Source organism: Heterocephalus glaber, unplaced genomic scaffold, assembly GCF_053883595.1.
Source record: "Heterocephalus glaber isolate CG9 unplaced genomic scaffold, H.glaber_assembly_v1.0 deba00001564, whole genome shotgun sequence".
NCBI classification, from domain to species: Eukaryota; Metazoa; Chordata; class Mammalia; order Rodentia; family Bathyergidae; genus Heterocephalus; species Heterocephalus glaber.
In genome coordinates this window covers 12838169-12860238 of record NW_028258351.1, presented here as the reverse complement: position 1 = coordinate 12860238, position 22070 = coordinate 12838169, and the positions used below count along the sequence as shown (strand labels likewise).

General features: G+C 38.9%; 1 protein-coding gene across 4 annotated transcripts in view; it reads right to left on the bottom strand.

Moving 5' to 3' along the window:
* The window catches only part of Vps53 (VPS53 subunit of GARP complex), a 161195-nt gene that overhangs the window by 107330 nt on the left and 31795 nt on the right, over positions 1-22070 (bottom strand). For 3 of the 4 annotated variants that reach the window (XM_004857106.4, XM_021238039.2, XM_087191586.1), the window contains 3 exons: positions 11028-11114; positions 7549-7664; positions 5447-5566 (listed from right to left, as the gene is read on the bottom strand). In XM_004857106.4, coding sequence (XP_004857163.1) covers positions 5447-5566; positions 7549-7664; positions 11028-11114 — 323 coding nt within the window. Of the gene's footprint in view, positions 1-5446; positions 5567-7548; positions 7665-10447; positions 10540-11027; positions 11115-22070 lie in introns of those variants that run through there. The other variant, XM_087191587.1, reaches the window with a different exon arrangement.

Below are 22070 nucleotides of genomic sequence, written 5' to 3'. Positions count from 1 at the left end.
TATAGCAAATCCCTGTCTCAAAAACAAAACAAAACAAAACAAACAAAAAACCAAATGAGGTCATGGCCCTCTCTGCTTAAAATCTTTCACTGTCCGCAAAATAAAGAGATAATTCTAGCCAGGTGTCATGGTTATTCAGGAGGCTGAGGCATCAGGATTCCAAGTTTGAGGCCAACGTAAGCAACTCAGCAAAATCATGTTTCAAAATAGAAAAAAAAAAAAAGGTACATAGCTCAGTGGTAGAGTACTGGCCTACCATTCACAAGGTTCTGGGTTCAATCCTCAGTACTACAGAAAAAAAAGAATACATTCTTTAGCAAGGCATATAAATTCTGACTCTACCTACCTACTCAGCCAAAGTATCACAATATCATAATGTTCTTCCCCCACCACTGCTTGTCTTGGTGGTAAGATCCTACCCATTCTTTTAAGAAAAACAACCTTTCTATGATCCCCACCCTCAGCCCCAGCTTCAGTCTATCAATTCCTCTTCTGAGATTACATGTACCCTTGTAAGCAAATATCATTTTGTTGCATCTATGCTACACTGGAATTTTCTATTTGTGTCTTTCTTCTCTCTATAAAAACAGTGAACTCCTTGAGGGCAGAGAGTATTATTTCTTATTTTTGTGCCTTTACCACCTTCGCACAGAGCCTAGGACAGTGATGGAAAACCTTTTAAAGACCGATTGTCTAAGCTGCAACCCAAAACCAATTTATTTATTGCAAAGTCTGAAGACTGCAATTAAACCTGAATAGTGAGGTTTTAGTTTAGAAAAACAACTGTTGTCCAATGCTCAGCTGCTGGGGCAACCTGGCTTGTGTGGTGACAGTCAGAGCTCTTTGCACCTGCTGTGGTACACATACCACACATTTGTCACCACTGGCTTAGGATATAGAAAGTACATAACAAATGTCTTCTAGGTGCATGAAGGAATGAGTAGATGAATGGGAAAATGAATCAAGTCTGATCATCATGAGAATAGGTGTAGGCAACACTGCTTTCCCCCTGTTCCCTGCTCACTGATTGGGGATCTGCCTTCACCATCCAGACTTCTTTCTTGCAGCTCATAAAGTCTTGTTCACCAGTTTTCTTGGCTGTTTCACATTCCCAGTCTGATACGGCAATCAGCCAGCTCTAAGTGTGAAGGGGTTAGAATGGAAAAGGGAAAGGGTGGTGATTTCCCTAGCAGTGTGCCAAGCTCCATTCTGACATTCCTTAGTAGTTCCTTGGTATTTCCACTATAAGATGGCACACTAAGCACACACTGTAACTTCCCTTTCCTGCCTGAGATCCTTAAAAATGATGAAAATATCTGAATAAAAATCCAGAACCAGGCAAGAAAAGAAATAGACTAGAGATTCTGAGGACTCCCTGGTAGGACAACAGAAAAGAAGAAAATCAATGCCTAAAAATGTTTCTCAAAAATGAAAGCCATGGTCTGGGGATTTAGCTCAGTGGTTCCACCGCCTGCCCTGCAAGTGCAAGGATCTGAGTTCGATTCCCAGTGCCAAAAAAAAAAAAAAAAAATGAAAGCCATGAAGGTGATGAATACCAGGAGCAGGAGAAGGTCTTGAGGTAAGAAGTGTATAAGTCAGTATCCACATCTGCATCTCTACCTTGAATGCTCAGTCAGGTACTGGATATGGAGGCCCTTGGGTCTGAGAACCTCAGCAGTGACCAGAAGTCTTGACAACATCCAAGAAGATCAAGGAGCCGCCAAAATCAGAATATCAGGCCCTGGCACACCCACCTGGCAGCTCCTGCAGATCCAGCTTCACTTCCAAAGAGCAGTCTGTGGTACACTTGGCCAAGTAGCACACCCCATCACTCCCCTACCAACAGGTGCCAGTAAAAGAATATTCCTGATCAGATTAGTAAAGAATGTCAAAAATAAAAGGGCTTTCAGAATCATCAAACATCGAAAGAAGCTAACTCCAAGAAAGAGACTCAACATGTTCAACAAATGTAAGACCTTATATACAGAGGGATAGAGAAAGAGAAAAATCAACTTCTGGCTTTTAGATATATACAATGTATATTCTCTGAAGGATTTAAGTGGACATTATACCCATGAAAAAATAATCAGTTAAGATATCCTCGAAATTACAAAGTTGGATTGTTACATGAAAAATTCAACAGCCAGGTCAAATAGCAGAATGAGCACCAGTGCAGAATAAATTAAGGAAGACTGAGTTCAGGAACTCTTTTGGAAAACAGTCCAAAAAGACAGAGATGGAAAGCATATATATCAACATGATAGCAGATTTAGGAGTTCCAATATTCATGTAATAGGAATTTTACAAGGAAAGAACATAGAACAAATCACAGGGACTACTCAAAGAAAGCAATAAGAAACAATTTTGTAGGACATAAGGAACTCAAAAAACTTTAGATTAAGCATACAATAAAAGCAGAGCAACACACAAACAAAAAAAGATCCACTTCTTAATGGAATTCCTAACTTTTTCTCAACCCCAAATCTCAAATGCTTCTAGAGCAAAAGAAAACTTGACAAAATTGATCATCTTATAAAAGAACAAGACTCAGATTAGCTTCAGGTTTTTAGTAGCAACAATGAATACCAAACAACAGATCTGCCTATTCTGTCACATAATAGCTAAAAGGTGAAAACAGTGAAATATCAATCAACAGATGAATGGACAAACAAAATGTGGTATACAGGTACAAGGAATTTTCAGCCCTAAAGAGAAAAATGAGGTTCTGATACATGGATAAGCCTCAAAAATACTATGTTAAGTGAAATAAGCCAGACACAAAAGGAAAAATACTCTTTGATTCTACTTATGTGAGTTAGCAAGAATAGAAAAATTCAGAGATGGAAAGTAGAACAGAGGTTACCAGGGAAAAGGGAGAGGAAAATACGGTGACTTATTAATGTATACCTAGACTGTTTGGGATGATGAGAAAGATCTCAAAATAGATAATGGTGATGTTTGAACAACATGAATGTAGTTAATACCAACGAATTATATATTTAAAGATGTAAAACAGGACTAGGGGTGTAGTTGAGTGGCAAAGCACACGCTTTGCCTTCACAAAGCCAGGGGTTCAATCCTAGGTACTAAACAAATAAAAATGGCTAGAATAATAAATTTTGTTACAACTTTAAAGTTAAAAAAAAAAAAGTAAAAAATATGACCAATTATCATAGGAGAAATTGAAAAGTTAGTCAAAGATCTGCATGGTTTGATAGGCAAGATTTACCCATAATAGCTAATATAGAGAGAATTCCTACACATCAATAGATAGAAAAGGGATGAACAACTCAATACACAAATAGGCCAAGGATAAAAGCAGGTATTAAAAGAGAAAAATATAAAGAGCTAATCATCAAGTAATGAAAATACTAATCTCACTACTTACCAAGGAAATGGAAATTAAAGGAAGTAGATATTATTTTTTTCTTCCATCAAATTGATAAAAATGATGGGCCGGGGATTTAGCTCAGTGGTTTCACTGCCTGCTGTGCAAGCGCGAGGACCCGAGTTCAATCCCCAGTACCAAAAAAAAAAAAAAAAAAAATTGATAAAAATGAAAACAGTATCAAGTGTTGTTGAGGGTAGAGAGAAATGAGTACTCACGTACTATAGAGATGGTACTATAAATATACAAAAATTTCTGGAGGACAAAGGAGCAGAAGTCATTAAAATTTTAAATGTACACAACCCTATGATCCAGAATCTACCCTAGAGAAATATCTGCAAATGTGTGAAAGGGAGTGTATTTGAAAAACAAACAATCCGATGCTTTGAAAATGGTTAAATAATCTGTGATGTGTTTTATTATGAAATTCTATGCACAGGATGAGGTAAGTCTATAAAAACTTATATGGAAAAAAATCTCTAAAATTTATCACTAGGTTGAAAACAAAAAGCAGATTTCAAAATTAAGCATATGGTGTGAAAGCATGTATTAAAAATAAAACCAGGGCCGGGGATTTAGCTCAGTGGTTCCACCGCCTGCTTCACAAGTGCAAGGACCCAAGTTCGATCCCCAGTACCAAAAAAAAAAAAATCAAAAAATAAAACCAAATGGCAGGCATGGTGGCACACATCTATAATCCCAGACTTGGGAGGCTGAGGCAGGAGCATCACTGTGAGTTTGAAGCCAGCCTGGGCTACACAGTGAATTCAAGGCCAATCTGAACTACACAGAGAGACCCTATATCAAAAAAACAAACAAACAAAAACCCTAAGCAAAATAAAATTACACAATAGAACTACAGATTTATATAAATGTCTAGATAAAATCTAGGGGGACACCCATTACATTGGTAAGTTTCACTACCTCTAGGAAGACCCGTGGGATTTCAGGTATAGCTGAAGGGAACTAAAGTATTACCTGTGCATTACTTTTTTAAGTAAAAGAAAGTGTATGTATTTATTACTTATATAATTAAAAATAAAGAAACAGGAAAAAAAGTTTATATCAGCTAGACCTTGCTAAGAAGGCAGAACTAAAAACAACTGCTGCTAAAGGCCACCCCTGCACTTCTTTACTATAAGAAAGATTAGGATTTGTCAATTGTGGCCATCTCTGCCTTCAGAGTGTTCTCCCTGCTGCTGTTTCTAACAGAAAAGGCACTGAATCCACCACATCCAACCTTCGTTTAGAATCATCATCTTCCTAATCTCTAAGCATCTGCCTTTCTTTCCACTGGATCTGAATCTGAGATTAAAAACTCAACCATGGTAAGAAGGAAAGAGTAAGGTTAGAGAGAAAGTCACCATTTTGCCATATCTGAAGTTCTAGTGGGACAATGTATTTTCTAAAGATTGCCATAGCAATACATTCCTTCCCATATGCTTTGTTTTTACCAATGTTACTTTGATACTCTTCCTTCTTGAATCTTGGCAGCTTTGTGACTAAAGCAGAAATTATGCTATGCGACTTCCAATGTCAAGTCTTTTGGAACCTAGGTACCTGACCATGAGGAAGCCCAAGTAACCCATGGAGGTCAATAAGAGACCCCAGTCCACAGCTGGCTGAGCTCCCAGCTGACTGCAAGCACTAAAGTGTCAGCTAGGATATTGAGCCAAGGGCTCTTCTAGCCTCACTTACAGCTACCTCAGTTGATGCTGCACAGAGCAGAAAGGCACAGCTTTACTGAGCTGAGTCAATTTTCATGAGCAAAATAATTGTTTTTAGCCAACAAGTTTTGTGGTGATTTGTTACATGAAAATAACAGATAGTTTAGAGTTGTGCATACATACAAAAGCAACTACCTGACATGGGCATCTTCAGAAGCTAGGGTCAAGATACTATAGGGGGATGCCTGCATCACACAGAGTTAGAACAGATAACATCAAGGGCTGCTTCCAACAATAAGATTCTATGATGAACACACTGAGCTCAGGGCTTAAGCCCTTCCTAGCACCACCTCTTCTTAGGGAAAGGTCATCTTCTCCAATGACATTTTACCTTTCAGAAAGCTGCCGGATCTGTGGAATTCCTATATACTTGTGGAAGTGCTCCAGAACATTCATTACACCCTGAAGGAGATTAGCAACTTCTCCATACTGTCTGCGCCTGGTCATGGCTCTGTAAGGAAACAAGAAGTTGAAAACTAGTAAAATACTAAGGACAAAAGAGGCATTGGGCCGGGGATTTAGCTCAGTTGTTCCACCACCTGCCTCGCAAGCTAAGGACCCGAGTTCAATCCCCGGTACCAAAAAAAAAAAAAAAAAAAAAAAAGATGCAGATGTGGAATAACTTACTCAGGCTCTGAAACAGACATGAACTTGCTTTAATAAACACCTAGCAAGGACTAAATATGAATGGTGCTGTGCACTGGGCAGGGGGACCTGACTCAAATCTTCAAGACAACATCATTTGATAGGTCAGGTATACATCTATCTAATAGCAAGTAGAATGAATTAAGTTCTAAATAGAAGTATAGTATAAGTTATGTGCCATGAGGTATACAAAAGAATGTGTGAATGATGAATTCTTACTGGGTGGGGAAGAGGAATCTGGAAAGGCTGGACATTACAGGTGAGAGAAATAAAATGAGCTGAAACATGAAAACCCAAAGCAGAGCTTTTATTAAGGGACAGAGCGGCTGGGCTGTCTCAAATAATGGCGACAGCAGCAACCAGGGGTTGGCTGGGTGACGTTTATAAGGGCTGGGGCAGTGTGGTGGTGGCAGATGATTGGCTACGACTGGGGGCGAGGTGGGAAAAAGCAGGTCTTTGTTCTCTCTGGAGTGATTCGTTTCCTGTAGGCAGGGGCCATTTTAGGATGCAGGGTTGTTGGGGCCATTTCGTCTAGCAGAGAACTCTATCAATAGTATTAGCAGGCTTCCAACAGAGAACAGGGGTAGAGATGTAACTGTCTGAGAACTGTAGCATGTAGGGAAACCAAACTATTTTCTAGGACATAACAAGGGTCATTTATATACATTTTTACATGTTAAGTCAAATCTGAAGGTTTTAATCCTATGATAAATGACTCCATCAGAGATGTCTACTTACCCTGGTGCTACAGTTAATGAAGCTTAAACAAAAGATGCTGATAAAATCAACAGTTACACATAGCAAGGAAATACAAACTATTATGGTTGAGCTTTTACAGTAAGTGTATAATTTATAACTTCCCTTCAAAGGCATTTGAAAAGACGAGATCAAGTTCAAGCCAAGGTGTTACATTGCAATCAGGCCTGCTAACACTGATCGCCTAGAGGAAGGATAAGGAGGCTGCAGTTCCACTTCCACTGGCCTGCTGCCCCACCTGATCACTTCCTGTAGAGGAATGGACCAGGGATCCCCTGACACCCAGCCTACACCCAGGAGAGCTCAGGAAGGAGTCTGCTCCTCCTCCTCTTTCCTTCGATACATTCTCCTGCTCCCACTACCCCAAGACTTTCGCTATTGAATTTACTTTTCTGTGAAGATTCTCTCTGTCCACATCTGAAACTACACTGAGGCTGGGCCAAGGGGAATTTTTAGCCTAAAACAGAACACAGAGGTGAACTGGAAATGTTAGTGATTTGCTTCTTTGTAGTAAATAACCAGCTCCTTCTTTTAATGCCTCTTCTGATGTGCTCAGGTATCATTCTCTTTAACAGCCAACAAGAAGCAACTATCTTTGAAAAAATAGGTTTTTTAAAAAGTTGGGTTGAATGATGTATCAAAGATCTGTTTCTAAATGGTCTGTTCTGTGACAGTGCAACTCAGCCCAATAGAAGCAGAAAACTTGTCAAGGCTGAGGCTGTAGGGAGTAATCCTTGGTCTGACTCACCTTGTCTGCCTTAATGGTCCAGGTCTACCACCCACAAATGACCCATATTCTTGGAATCATTCTCATGTGTTTTCTGGGTCCTCCTTGGATCACCTGCACCTCACATTTTTAAGTTTTGAACAACAGAGAGGACAATACAGAGATGGTAACTACATACTTAACAGCCAATCTACTGAAAGTGGGGCAGGATGGTAAGGCTGGCTGAGAAATAGTTATGGAGCTATTATCTTTATGCAATGGATTTTCTTCCTATGAGCCCCAAACCCCAAATTTACATTGCTTACTCGAGGGAATCGACGCCACCTGCTAGCATGTGCAGATGGTTCAGTGTTGTGATGGAGGTGGTCAGGTGGCGTTTGGCATGATCTAGCTGCTTAATGTCACGGGTGATTTCCTTAACCTAAATATTGAAAAATAACAGGGGAGAAAGGTGCAAGGATAAGAATGATACATATCTTTCTTGTAAGTAACTCCACAAGAAAATAATGCACATAAAGCAAGAAAAAAGCCTCAGATTAACCCTTGGAGAAAACACACACATTCTCACAATGTAAAATCAACAATTTTCAATCAGCCCCTTTATGTTTAATTTCACATTTCTTCAAACTTTATCCAAGGTTACAAAATCCTTGGTTGTGAGAAATAAATGAACTTTTATTTCCCACTCTCAATGGAATGATCCAAATAGCAATGTAGTAGTGAGCATACAGGGTACAGGAGTCAAGGTGAGAACCTCTCCTCTCGAATAAGGTCCAAAAAGTGTGCCTTCTGCCACTTATGCTACGAGATTCAGCACAAAATGGATAGTATTAATCAGCTAATTGTATTGAGCCTCTAGCAAACAAAAAACGTTCTCTCAAATCTCAAGAAGATAAAAATGTAACCCCTGTAATATAAATTTAACATAAAATATCATAAGAGGACAGCCACAGTCTTCTTGGAGTGAGAAGGTAATGTGAGGAGTAAAATTTTGCCAGTACTGCGCCAGTAGGCCCAAGAGAACAAAAGTCCATCTAGGAATGCAGCTATATTTCAATCACTGGAAAAATGGATTCAATAGAGAAGTTGGAAAATCCCTGCAACTTTACTGATATTTTTTTTTTTCTGGTACCAGGGATCAAACTCAGGACCTTGCGCTTGTGAAGCAGGCACAGCGCCACTGAGCTAAATCCCTGGCCCGTTAGTGATATTCTTTAGGTGAACTCTTCCACTATCCTGAGTCTATAATGATCAAGAAACTCTAATAGTTTGGTTTTCCAGGTTCTGTAACAACTAGAAGAAAGTACCCTGGACACTAGGCCCAAATATTCTAGACACTATACATGCATCTACCATTAAAGTGCAAAATCCAATAGGGAGTTAGCTGACATGACCTGATTTTTCAGAGTCTGATGACATTGGGTTAAATAAAGACTATGACTGGCACAGCTCCATTCTATGCCCACAAACCTGCAAGCTTGTCTTGGATCTTAGCAGTGAAAATTCTCTTTCTCAGAATGCCCTATCAAGCCTACCTTCAGTCATAACCCTCAGGCCATCTAACTACTTCTATTTTCATTAAAAAAAAAAAAAGTTAAGAATCCACCACTACTTTGTTGAATAATTGAGGTTAGAGTTTAAAAAAAGATCAGAAGTGACATAAGAGACTAGAAACAGAAGTTTGGCTCCATAATCTGGTCATCCATTTCCAACAATTAAATCATCATCCTATTTCCTACGGAAAAATCCCTGTGCCTCTTTCTGATTCAATACCTTCAGTCCCAACATTAGAGCTTTTGCCATTATGTTTAAAGTCACAGTCATCTACGCTTCTTCTCATTCATCAGCCAAATCTTGAATACTTTTCCTCTACTGTATCTCAAGATCTTGCCCCTCTACTCTATCCCTCACACAGTCCCTCACTGCTCTGCACCAGTTCACTGATATTTTCATTTCCCAGCTCTCCCATCATTCTCATCTCATATCCTGTGCTGCACTAGACAAACTGAACTACTAGCTATTCCCAAAACAAAACCTTTAATGGTAGAGTGTGGAAGAGGTACTATGTTCTACAAGAGCAGACTATTCTACAAAACAGATTACCCATAGTTAATTTACTTTAACTGTTATACATGGGCATCAAAAACCAACCAACCAGGGCCAGGGATTTAGCTCAGTGGCATCGTGTCTGCCTCTCAAGCGCAAGGTTGTGATCCCCAGTACCAAAAAACAAAAAAACTAACCAACCAACCAAACCAATAACAAATAATTGAAGATGATATTGTGGATTTGGATTCAGACAGATCTCAGGCTGAATCCCAGCTCCACCAATTACCAACTCTGTGTCATAGACTAAGTTTCTCAGTCTCACCAACTCTCAGTTTCCTCATCTATAAAAATAGATAATAGATAATCATAAAAATAATGATACTAAAACTTAGTCCATAGGGTCATCAGGAGGGCGAAGGATCTGGCACCCCGCTTGGTCCATTGAAAGAGCTCAACAAACACCAGATCTCAACTCACTGCTTCCTCTCCCCTTAAACAAACACTGTTCTGGAAAGAAATTTTTTTTTATATAAGTCAACTAATAACTTTAGAAGCAACTTCTTGGAACTGTCATTGCACACTCCCACCACCAGGGTGGAAGAGAAAAGGTAGTCCAGAATAGCAGTTTAGAACTGTAAAGTTAACCATGAGTGGGCTGGGGATTTAGCTCAGTGGTTTCACCACCTGCTGCGTAAGCGCAAGGACCCGAGTTTGATCCCTGGTACCAAAAAAAACAAAAACCAAAAACAAAACAAAAAAAACAAATAAAGTTAACCATGAGTAAAAAACCTGAGTATAATAAAACTCCAGCAAAAGTCACATCTGACAGCATCACTTGATAATCACCCACCATCTGCTTGGCTGGTGCTGAATGCTGGGCATCCTTGGGGAATGACTACAAATCTAAATCCCTAGTACTTTGCTCAGTACTCCGTATACATTCAGTTCCCACAAGAACCCATGAGGTAGATGCTAACATTCTTATTTCATTTATTTATTTATTTATTTATTTATTTATATATTTATATATTTTTTTGGTACTGGGAATCGAACTCGGGTCCTTGCGCTTGCGAGGCAGGTGGCAGAACCACTGAGCTAAATCCCCAGCCCAACATTCTTATTTTATAGTTGAAGAAACTGGAAGCATTACATTACCTAGAATTTCAGCTTAGGAGCTAGCACATCCCAGGGCCTCCCATGGAGTAACAGTGGTGAATGCTGGATTCCTGGTCAGCAGGGTGGCCTACTGAAAATATCCCCAGGGGCCACAAATTTGTAAAGTGAAAACTTAATCAAAACCATACGCATGTAGTAAAAAAAAAAATATATATATATGCATGTAACATAGTCAGGGTAGATCCTACCACCCAGACCCAGGGCCTGTGTGTGCTACCAAATTACATGTCATGTTATCTTAATTGAGAAATACATGATATAAACAAATGCTAGAGGAAGGCATCCAAAATGACTAGGAAAGTCTTTTTGGGAAAAAAAGCAAACTTTTCCTATTTAAAAAAAAAGGACTACAAATGTAGGGCAGCAGGGATTATGAGTCACCCTTGTCTAGCAGCTCCCCTTGAATCAATCTGGAACATACCCACAGAGGCTTGCCTGAGAGATGTGGATGATTGTGGTTGGCAGGAAGTGGGAGGAAAAAGTCCATTAATTACTATGACTGAGTGAGAAGGTGACTTCCTTTTTTGGTTCAAAAAGTAAGGAAGAAACCTAAACTCACCATTTGCTCTGATTTGTCTGCTTTGTCTTTGATATCTTTGATTTTGCCAAAGAGTTGCTGAATAGCTTTCTGGGCCTCTTCAAGTGCCTAGAGTTAAGAGAAATAAATGAAAAACAAGAAGTCATACAAGACAACACCAGTCATTACACTAAAATCAATTCCAGCTTCAGAAGATAATTATCATAAAGCTCTTTTGATTCACTGTACTTAAATTGACAATTTTATTGTACCAAACTAGTAGAGAAATAGAATCCAGCATTCAGATATAGGCAAATAGGATGCTTACCAATCTACATCGTAAAGTTGGGTTTTTTTTGTTTTTTGTGGTTTTTTTGTTACCATAAAGTTTTAATTTAAAAACAACTGTTTCTCTCTGTCTTGGTGATCACTATACATGTTATTGTTGACAATAAACAGAACATGCACACCCGTGTGTATACGTGTGTGGACTGTGCAAGTGCACAGTAACCTTCAAAGTCTGTAAAGAGACAGAGGTGCTCTAAGTCAGCTGTAGGGGAGCTCTGAATTGGAAATTCTGAAAGGCTGTGTCAAAAAAACCCAAAAACAACCCCCCTCAAAAAAAGAAAAGAAAAGAAAACCAGGACTTGTGTATAAGGACTCCAGAACTGTGGCAATTCTTAATGACACTTATAGTGTGTTACTTGAAAACTAAGGATATGAAATCAGAAAGTTACACTTGAAGCTAACAGTGAGTTAAATGTTTCTATGGAAATAAAAACCTACCGAGATGGACATTACACATTAAAAGTATTACAACCTACAGTATCTTCTGTGAGGAGATGCAACCATAGGAGGGGAGCCTGGAGGGTGCTAAAGCTACACATGTGCAAAACACATGTACTCCATGGTCCTATGACTGAAAAAGACCTACAGCTGAACCAGTGCTCTGAATTCTTTGGCAGTTAGAGTGCCAGTCACATCAGATAGCATTTCATTCACTCCTTCACTCATTCACTCATCCAACAAGCATGTACTAAATACATCCCATATTCCAGGAAAGAGAAGAGGGCCAGGGATGAGCTCTTGGGGGTTCAACATTCAGAAGTCTAAAAGAAAAGGAGAAAGCAAAAATGCAAGAGATAAAACCACTAGCCATATGAGACAAAACCAAGGACTCCAAGGACTATAATGTTACAGAAGCCAAACAAAAGTGTTTGAATGAGGGCAAGAGTGACCATGTCTCACTGTGAAAAATTCATATAAGATTAAGACAGAGAGGCCAGGGATTTAGCTCAGTGGTTCCGCCACCTGCCTTGCAAGCGCAAGGTCCCAGGTTTGATCCACGGTACAAAAAAAAAAAGAATATGGTCATATGTATCCTTTAGAGTGTGGACCAAGGACATAAATGGTTTTCTCATGTGCCTCACCATCCACTCTGGTTTAGCCTGGACAATCCTAGTGTATGGCTATTGTCTCAGTATAATTATTAAGGGCTCCCTCTCAGAAAATTACTCAGGCGATAAGTTATATGATCAGCTTACCTGCAGCATATATACAAAGCTAGAGCACACTTAGAATATAAATTTTTACTGAATGGTTAGCAATACCTCAGGGCACATATATGAGTGGCAGTGCTAAGACTACTGCTCTAAATGAGGCATGCTGACACCCACCACTCCCCCAGCCTCAAACTCATGATTGTCCCGCCTCAGCCTGGGACATCAGTGCTGGGATTACAAGCATGCATCACCACAACCACCACACCACCCTTCCCATCGTTATCTGCTTGGCTAATATGGAGTCTAATGACCAAGGTGCTGCAATTCTAAACCCACAGAGGGTTCTGAAAACTGCTGGGTCATGGTGTGAAAAAGTACCACAGAGACCTTGCAAGCAACTGACCACTAGAAAGTACCCACTTTCTTGGGCATGACCTTCATGGGATTCTGTGATGTTGTAGGTCATGTCATGTTATGATGTGATGGGATTGTAATCAATACTCTAAACACATGACTCTGAGAGAGGAAGCAGAAAGGGCCAAGTTCTGTACTTAGATCCAAGTCTGAAAAAGTGTGTGTGATCCTTTCTCAGAGAAAGGATTCCTATCCCTACTTTCTTATTCTCAGTCTGGCCTCCCACCAGAACTGTCTTCACTAAAGGTACCACTTTTTTCTTCCAACAAACAAATAAGACTCACACAATCTTGCATTTCATAGACTTTAAGAAAGATAAACGATCTGCCAGATTTTTTTTTTCAGGCTGGAATATTTTTGCTTGTTATAACAATGTTTTAAAGTTGGTGAAATTTAATATAATTCATTTTCCAGAGTCAAAAACGTTCCTGTGAAATATTCACTCTATCAAGCAAGTCCATACTCAAAACACACCCTAATATTTGATATCTAACCTCTAATAATCAGTAACATAGATAGAAGAGCATTTTGTAATTGGAAGAATCACAAGACCTACAAAAAATAAGATTCTATTTTTAAAAGTTACTAGAATACTACCTGGTTAATCAGAAAATGTGCTGAAAGATTCTGGCACAGTCCCTAGACACTCTTTAAAATAAAATGTGGCTATTTTTCCATTCCAAGCTAGATGTGGATTAAAAACAGAACTAATCGCCCCAAAATGTCTGCTTTCAATCCATCCCAAGTTTCTCCTGTCCCTGGAGTCTCTGAATTGAACACTGGAGCATGGCTGTAGCCTGCCTCCAAGGGTTTTATTAGGCAGCAGTTAACTGTAGTCATCCTCTTTAGTAACTCAAAGTCTGTAATCAGGAGATGCAAAGCAACCCACGAAGTTAGCCTCCAAGACTAAGCAAAACCAATTACAGCATCCATGTTTTTCTGTTCATCATTAACTGTAACTGTGACTCTTAACTTTCCTTGCCTTCTGAAGAAGACTCTGAACAAGCTCTCAGAGCCACACTACGTCATATCCATAGATGATGAGCAATACAGGATCTGGCACAGACTCTGTTGCTTTCTTCTTTCCTTTGGTTCCCTGCTCCCCCAACCAGATCTGTTGTCTGCCACCTGTGTAGACACAGGGGCTCTGATCCAATGAAAATGCTTTGAGAAATAAACATCCCTCTGGCCCTAAGATACATCTATTTTGCAATGTGGTCTGTCAGAGAATTATACTGCCTTTATCCTGTATACCCACAGTCTTTCAGATTTTAAACAGAGATCTCATTTGCTGCCACCACAGGAAGGAGGAGATTGATCATTTTCAGAACTGGTATGACTTTAGATTGGTCTTGGAAAAAATAATGTGCTAGTATTCAAAGTTACTAGGAAAAATTAGATTCTTTCCACCTCTCTGCTATCGTTTCTATTTTCCACTTCTGCATCTATTTGTTGATTTTCTCTAATATTATACTGGTTAAAACCAAGAGTTTTTGAGCCAGCAGCCCAGGATGGCTTAGTCCTGCCACTTAACTCTGTGATTTCTGGCAAGCCATTTCATCTTTAGGAGGGTAGTTACAATTCTGAAACAGAAATAACATCATTGCCTCAAAGACTTTTTGTTAGAAAGGATCAGAGTCAGGTAGTGACCATCTTTGCAATTACTGACCCAGTATTCTTTTCTCTTCCTTCAAGTCTTCTCTTATCACGTTCTTACAGAGTCCACTAGCCAAGGGGAACACTAGACCCAAGCTGGGCCAATGGGAATTTTCCCTTTTTTTTTTTTCCAAACTAGAATTGGGAAAAAGAGTTAAAATTCTTTGGTGGTGGAAGCCCCAAGATATAAGACTGAGTAAAGAGCAACAAAGTTCCCCAGTAAAGGGAAGGAGCTGATCTCCAGAGAGAGAGAGATGATGCCAACAGAAAGAGAGATACAGAGCCCCATAGAGCACTATTGCAGTCCTAGGCTTTAGCTGTTTGACAAGCCTGGCTAAGATACTACTCTTCCCACCATTAGACTCTTCAATTTCCTTCAAAACAAGACACAACAGGATCCTTCCAAATAATTCTCCTTTTTGCTTAGGGAAGTTTAAATTGGGATTTTATCTTATAAACAAGAGAGTTCTGAGTATATAAAGTGCCATGCTTATGCAAGGGGCTTGCTAAATGGCAACTATTAAATATTCTCAGATCAATCAGATGGAATGGAGTATTTCACATGAGACTATTCCTCTTAACAGTCAAAGGCTGTGACCCATCTTTTTGTAGGAGCCTTGTCAACAAGCTCATTAAAGCTGGGAATGTTGGTGTACACCTATAATCCCAGCTACTTAGAAGGTGGAGGCAGGAGTTTGAGAACAGCTTGAGCAACTCAGCAAGACTCTGTCTCAAAATAAAAAATAAAAAGAGGTCACGATAACCCCAGTGAAAGACCTTGGGTTCAATCCTCAAAACTAAAAACAAAAACAAAAATAAAACAACAAAAAAAGAGCCCCAAACCAAACCAGTAAAGCTCAGTAGCTGCAGGCACATTCAGAAGAGTGGCTCATGAATGGGGGAGGGGGGGTAATAACACTTCTTCAAACCGTGTTAAAATCAAAGATGCTCCAGAAAGTTTAAATCTTTTTGTTCATTCCTTCAATAAAGAATATCCACTAAATGCACTGTGCTATACAGTGAGAGAAAAAGAGCACAAGATAGAGGACATGTCTTTAAAGAGCTTGAAAAGAATAGTGTAAGAAATACAAGTAACTGTTAGATAAGAATGATACAAAGAGGTCCAAATAAAGAATCATTTAGCATCATTTGATAAGCCAGAGAATTCTCAAGAGAGCAGAAATATTGATGATGGCTACCCCATCTGATGAGCCCTAAACAGGAGCCCAGGTGAGAATCCACTGAAGGTGGACACCTAGGGTTAAGTAGTCTCTATTTATGGAAAGTCCCTTCTTGACACTACAGGCCATTCCAGTACCACAGGGAACTGTTGCCATGAAAACAGCATGCCCCACTGGAGCAGTGGTACTTTAAGAAGCCTCCTCAATATACCAATGCAGCCCATTCTCCACAATGATGCCAAGTAGTAGTAGAAGCAATAGGGCACTCATAGCCACAGATGGCTGCATGTGGACAACACTGTGCTTCCCTGCATCCTAGAACACACGCTAGACACCTATGTCTGGTAGCCCTGGTCAGACGCCAGATGAGTGCCCATCAGCTGAAAATCATTGGTGTTAACACTAATTCCCCCATAGCCCATTCAAAAACTTTAAGTATAAAGGGGCTTTATTTAAAGCACAGAGCTCTTTCCAAGTTTATGAACCAAAAGAATGTAAGGAGCAAAGGGAGTAATTCTCACCTTATTTGTTAAAATGCTCTGTTCCACGTAAGTTACTTTTATTTATGATTTCTGCAAACCATATCCACTGAAAATGTGAACCAAAGAGCTCATTTTTATTGTTTTTAGGAGACAAGCCAGAAGTTAAAATCACAAGACAAGGCTGGGACACACATTCAGCAGTGCCAAACAAGACTAAACATTTATATTTTAAAGTTCTGCTCATATCTGTTATCACCCATAGCTTAAAACACGTTAGCCCTGAAATAGCTGGGAGTGGTAAATGCATTCATGCACCACTTCCCTTGATGAAACAGAACCCTGGAGGAGGAATGCATTTAAAGCAGCAACTCCAAATGGCAAGAGAAAAGGAAATATTTAAGCAAACGCTTCAGCCGCTTTTGCTGCATAAAAGGTACAGAAATTCAATACTTTAGGAAATGGGGCACATTTAAAGTAACAACTTGTCCAAGTTTAACAAAGGACTACTTCCCACAAATAGCTGAGACTTCCAGCTGCCAAGCTAGAGGTTGCTTACCTCATCTAATTCCCCAAATCTTACTATTACTTCTAATTTTAGTCAGTTAGTAACTTTCATTTATATCATGGATCTTCATTCAGGAGAAAATAGCCTTTTGTGGTAACATGTAGATGTTCCTTCCACTGATTTTTAGAGACACCGTCCGTACCAAATGTTCTTTTGGCTATGAATGACCTTGGGCCTTCAGCTGAATGGTTTGCTTTCTTCCTATTTCACTTCTTCTCTTCAGGATCTCAATAGCTCCTGTATTTTCAATACACAGGTGTACAGTGGGCATACAGTTCTTTTTTTGGTACACGAGATCAAACTTGGGTCCTTGCACTTGGGAGGCAGGCAGCAGAACCACTGAGCTATAAATCCCCAGTGCCACACAGTTCTTTTTTCATCCTCAGGTTCTTCTCTCAGTCCAGTTTCTTTATTATGCTCAGAGAAACCCAGCTGGTGTTAAATATCTGCTGTGAAATGTCTGTCACTGTTTAAAATGAAAATTTGGACAAGTATGGAGCATACTGGCAATCAGAAAACCTGGATCCGCGATTGCCATTAGTATGAGTGGACAAGTCACAAAGCAGAGTAAGCCTGTTTCTTCATCTACAACATGGAGAAAATAACATCTACGTGGCCTAACTCTTTTTTTGGTACCTGGGATCGAACTCAGGTCCTTCCACTTGCGAGACAGGCGCCAGAACCACTGAGCTAAATCCCCATCCCTATGTGGCCTAACTCTTATCTTTGTGAGGACCAAGTCAAGTAACATAGGTAATAATATTTGGGAGAATGCAAAATAAGCATATTTATATTGCAAAAGAACATTAGCATTACAGGTCCAGACGAATGTCTCAAAATGTATATTCTTCAAAGGCAACTCAAAATGTATCTTTGCTTATAGTGAATCAATCACAAAAGACATAATAATCTCATGAGAGTACATTCTTAATTTTAGTGATTGGAAAATTCCAGGGCTGACAAGTGGTACTAGAACCTGGCCACCAGATGCTGACTGGGGGCCAGGAGATTTAGCTCAGTGCCACTGTGCCTGCCTCACAACTGCAAGGTCCTGAGTTCAAGCCCCAGTACTGGGGCGGGGAGGTGCTGATTTAGTCACCAGTAGTCTCCTAAAATCAGAATTTCCAAGTATTCAATTTTAAAAAGTATAGATTTCTGAGTTAACAGAAGCAGTACTTAGCCTAGATTATGATAATGGTGTTATAGGAATAACAGTGAGCTATCTTCCTGTACAACTGGAAACAAAAGTTCAAGTACGACACAGAGACGAGGTTAAAAATTAGGTCCAAGTTGGAGTAAAGACCCCTCAAGTCACCTCTTCTCCAGCTTTATAAAAGACAATATAGGGCCGGGGATTTAGCTCAGTGGTTTCGCCACCTGCTGTGCAAGCACAAGGACCTGAGTTTGATCCCCGTTACCAAAAAAACAAACAAACAAAGACAGTATATCATCAAATTTATTTGTCAGAAGATACATCTGCAGAAGAAATGCCTCCCTTCTGATTGTGGACTGTAATGAGATTGGCACTAATATACTTTATCTAACTGCCATATTCTAGGCATCACAACAATACATAGCGATGGACCCAGCATCTGCTCAGGGTCCATAATACAGTGGTGTCTTGATTCATGAACTTAATTTGTTCTACAGTTTTGGAAAAGGTGGCTTCATTTGTGTTTGTGTAGGAAAGATGGCTGTGGTTGTGTTTGTTACCTGATACAGAGTTTGCAAACAAAAACAAAATTTTGACAAACACTTCTGAGTGCAAACCAGCTTGTTTGCAAATAAAAGAGTTCATGAACAGAGAGAGGTAATACTGTATAAGAGGGAAACAAATCAGAATCCTGGCATGTGATCTAATACTATATAGAGGATAACAAGTTTTTGTTTGTTTGTCTTGTTTTTGAGACAAGGTCTAGCTATGTAGTTCAGGCTGGCCTTGAAATCACTATGTAGGCCCAGCTGGCCTCAACCTCCGGAGTACTGGGATTACAGGCGAGTGTGTGACCACACCCAGTGACAAGTTTCTAGATGAGTACAAAACACCAAAACCCCAACAGACAGAAAACAAAATTATCTCATTTTGCAAAATTAATCTCCTTCCACAGGAAACTGGTGTCCAAATTAGAGCAAAGGAAATTTTATAGCTTTATTACAAACTCCTGAAAATAGGGAGTTATTAAATGGAAATGCTGACAGAACAACTACCACACTGAATTCATAATAATCTTTTTTTGTGTGAACCGGTGATCGAACTCAGACCTTGCCCTTGCCAGGCAGGCGTGGCGCCACTGAGCTACATCCTCAGCCCTATGAATTCATAATGTTCTAAATACTGTATTTTCATGGGTAGAAGAGAAAAAAGGAAAAAAGAGACCAAATTCTTACATGAAGACAAAGCTTCAAATTCCTATCCATTGTTCTAATACATTTAAATGGCTTCTTACATCAATGACTTGAAACCCTAGAAAGTTTTGCACTGTCAGCAAAAATACTGCAATTTTTCTAATGTATAACCTCAAACTGAGGATGGAATTTTCCTTACAAAATCTTTAACTACTAGCAATCAAAAGCAAGAGTGACCTGGGTAGTAGCCAAAGCAGTTAACAGTAGTGATGAATAGCATTTTCCTTTCTAGATACAGACACCAGATTAAACTTATGACTGTCTTTAACATGGAAACAGGGATATGGCAAAAATTATGTTTGACCTGCCTTTCCTGGCTCCTGAAGAGTGCCAATTTATATGGAGATGGCTCAGAAGAATAATAAACTTCAGTATTCCTTCTTGGCACACTATTTTCCTAAATTTTTTTCAATAATCATCTTTCAGACAAGTAGGACTTGTGTTTCTAAAGTGAGAAAGGAAATAGTACAACTACTGAACTTAACTAAATTAAAAAAAATTCATGGTGGTTTTATTTGATGTGGCAAAAGCATCTCCTATTACTAGGTACTAAATACAAAAGAGTAAGATTCTGTAGCTTACCTGAAACACATTCTTAAATGAAGACAAAATAGGAAGTACGCTTATGTTAATGCATTCTGTGTCTAACTAGTAAGATAATGTTTTCTTTTGGTCTATTATTTTTTTTGCAGTGTTGAGGATCAAACAAACCCGTGGCCTCATGCAACCTATAAAAGCACTCTACCACTAAGCTATACCCACTACTGAGCTACACCCCTACACCCCCAACAAAGATAAATCTATTAAAGTTCAGAACAACATAGGAAAATGTTTCCAAAGAGACTAAATAATTAAATGACTAAAATTTATCATATGATCCAGCAATTCCACCCCTAGGTATTTGCTGATAGGAACTGCAAGCAGAGACTTAAACAGATATTTGCGTACCAATGTTCATAAGCAATTTTGTTCAAAATAGCCACAAGATGGTAACCATGAACAGGTAAATGCAAAAAAAAAAAAAAAAAACCCACAGTAGATCCATACAACAGAGCACTGTTTAGGTATAAAAAGGAATGAAGTTCTAAGCCAGGTATGGTGTTGCACACCTGTAATCCTAGCTATTCGGGAGGCAGACCAAAGTTTGAGGCCAGCCTGGGGAACTCAGCAAGACTCCTGTCAAAATTTTAAAAGTAAAACAAAAAGAGGACTGGGGATTTAACTCAGTAGTTCTGCCACTCGCCTCGCAAGCACAAGGACCCAAGCTTGATCCCCAGTACCAAAAATAAATAAATAAATAAATAAATAAATAAATAAATAAATAAACAAAACAAAAAGGACAGGAGTGTAGTTCAGCACTCCCTGAGTTCAATCCCTAGTAATGGGGGAGAAAAAAAGAAAGAAAGTTCTGATATAGGCTACAACACTGATAAAAGTGAAATATGCCAGAAACAAAAGCTCAAATACTATTGGATTCCATTTATATAAAGTGCCTAGAACAGGCAAATTCACAGGAATAGAAAATAAATTAAAGGTCACAGGAGGCTGGGGGCACTATTACTTAATGGTTTCAAAGTTTCGGTTTGGGATGATGAATAAATTTCAGAAATTAAAATAGTGAGGGTTGTAAAATACTGTGAATGTAATTAGTGCCACTGTACATTTAAAGATGGCTAAAATGGTAAATTTTATACAATAGCTATTTTATACAATTTTTAAAAATTAATACTGTACTTTATCAAAAGACAAAGACTATTTAAAAAATAACAACTGGGCACAGTGATGTATATCTGTAATCCCAGCTACTTGTGAAGCTAAAGCAGGAGGATTGCAAGTTCAAAGCCATCCTAGGGAACCTAGCAAGACCCTGTCTTAAAATAAAAAATAAAAAGGACTGGGAATGTAGATCAGAGGTACAGTGCTTACCTAGCAGACACAAAGTTCAGAGTACTACTCTGCCATAAAGGAGGATAAATTTGAGTCATTTACAGAAAAATGGGTCCACCTCAAGATCATATTAAGTGAAATAAATCAGACACACAAGCTTAAATACTGCATGGTTTCCCTTATATGAGAAACCCAAAGTATAAATAATCTAAAGAGCAAATAAAAAAAGATAGTAAATATATCAAATTATCTCAATTGTTGGCAATTTAAATAAAATGTTCAATCTTTTCATTATGCATAGAGGAGAAAGAAGATAACTGGATTGCTCATGCACAATAAACAGAATGAAGCATGGTGGGTCAGGCTAAATGCAGTCACACTGCAGGACTAAATAATTAATAGACATTTACCAGTCCTCATCTCAATTATAATCAATTGTGGTCTAGACCTCTACAATGAAAATTATATCACTCTGAGAAAGGACATTGAAGAGGACATGAAAAAAGAGAACGATACCCCATGTTTCTGGATAGGCAAAACCAATATAGTTAAGATGGCTACACTTCCAAAACTGATATACAGATTTAATACAATCCCAATCAAAATACCAACAGCATTTGTTACAGAACTGGAGAAAACAATCCAAAAATTCATAAGGAACCAGAAAAGACCCAGAATAGCAAAAGCAATCCTGGGCAACAAGAGTAAAGCAGGATGCATTACAATCCCAGATTTACAGTTATATTACAAAGCTACAGTAATAAAAACAGCATGGTACTAGCACAAAAACAAAACTATAGCTCAATGGAACAGAACAGAGAAAGCAGAAACAATTCCAGACACATTCAACTATTTGATCTTCAATAAAGGGGTCAAAAATATACACTGGAGGAAAGACAGCCTCTTTAATAAATGGTGGTGGGAAAAGTGGATACTGTATCTACATGTAGAACACTGAGTCTAGACCCATATCTCACCATGCACTAAACTAA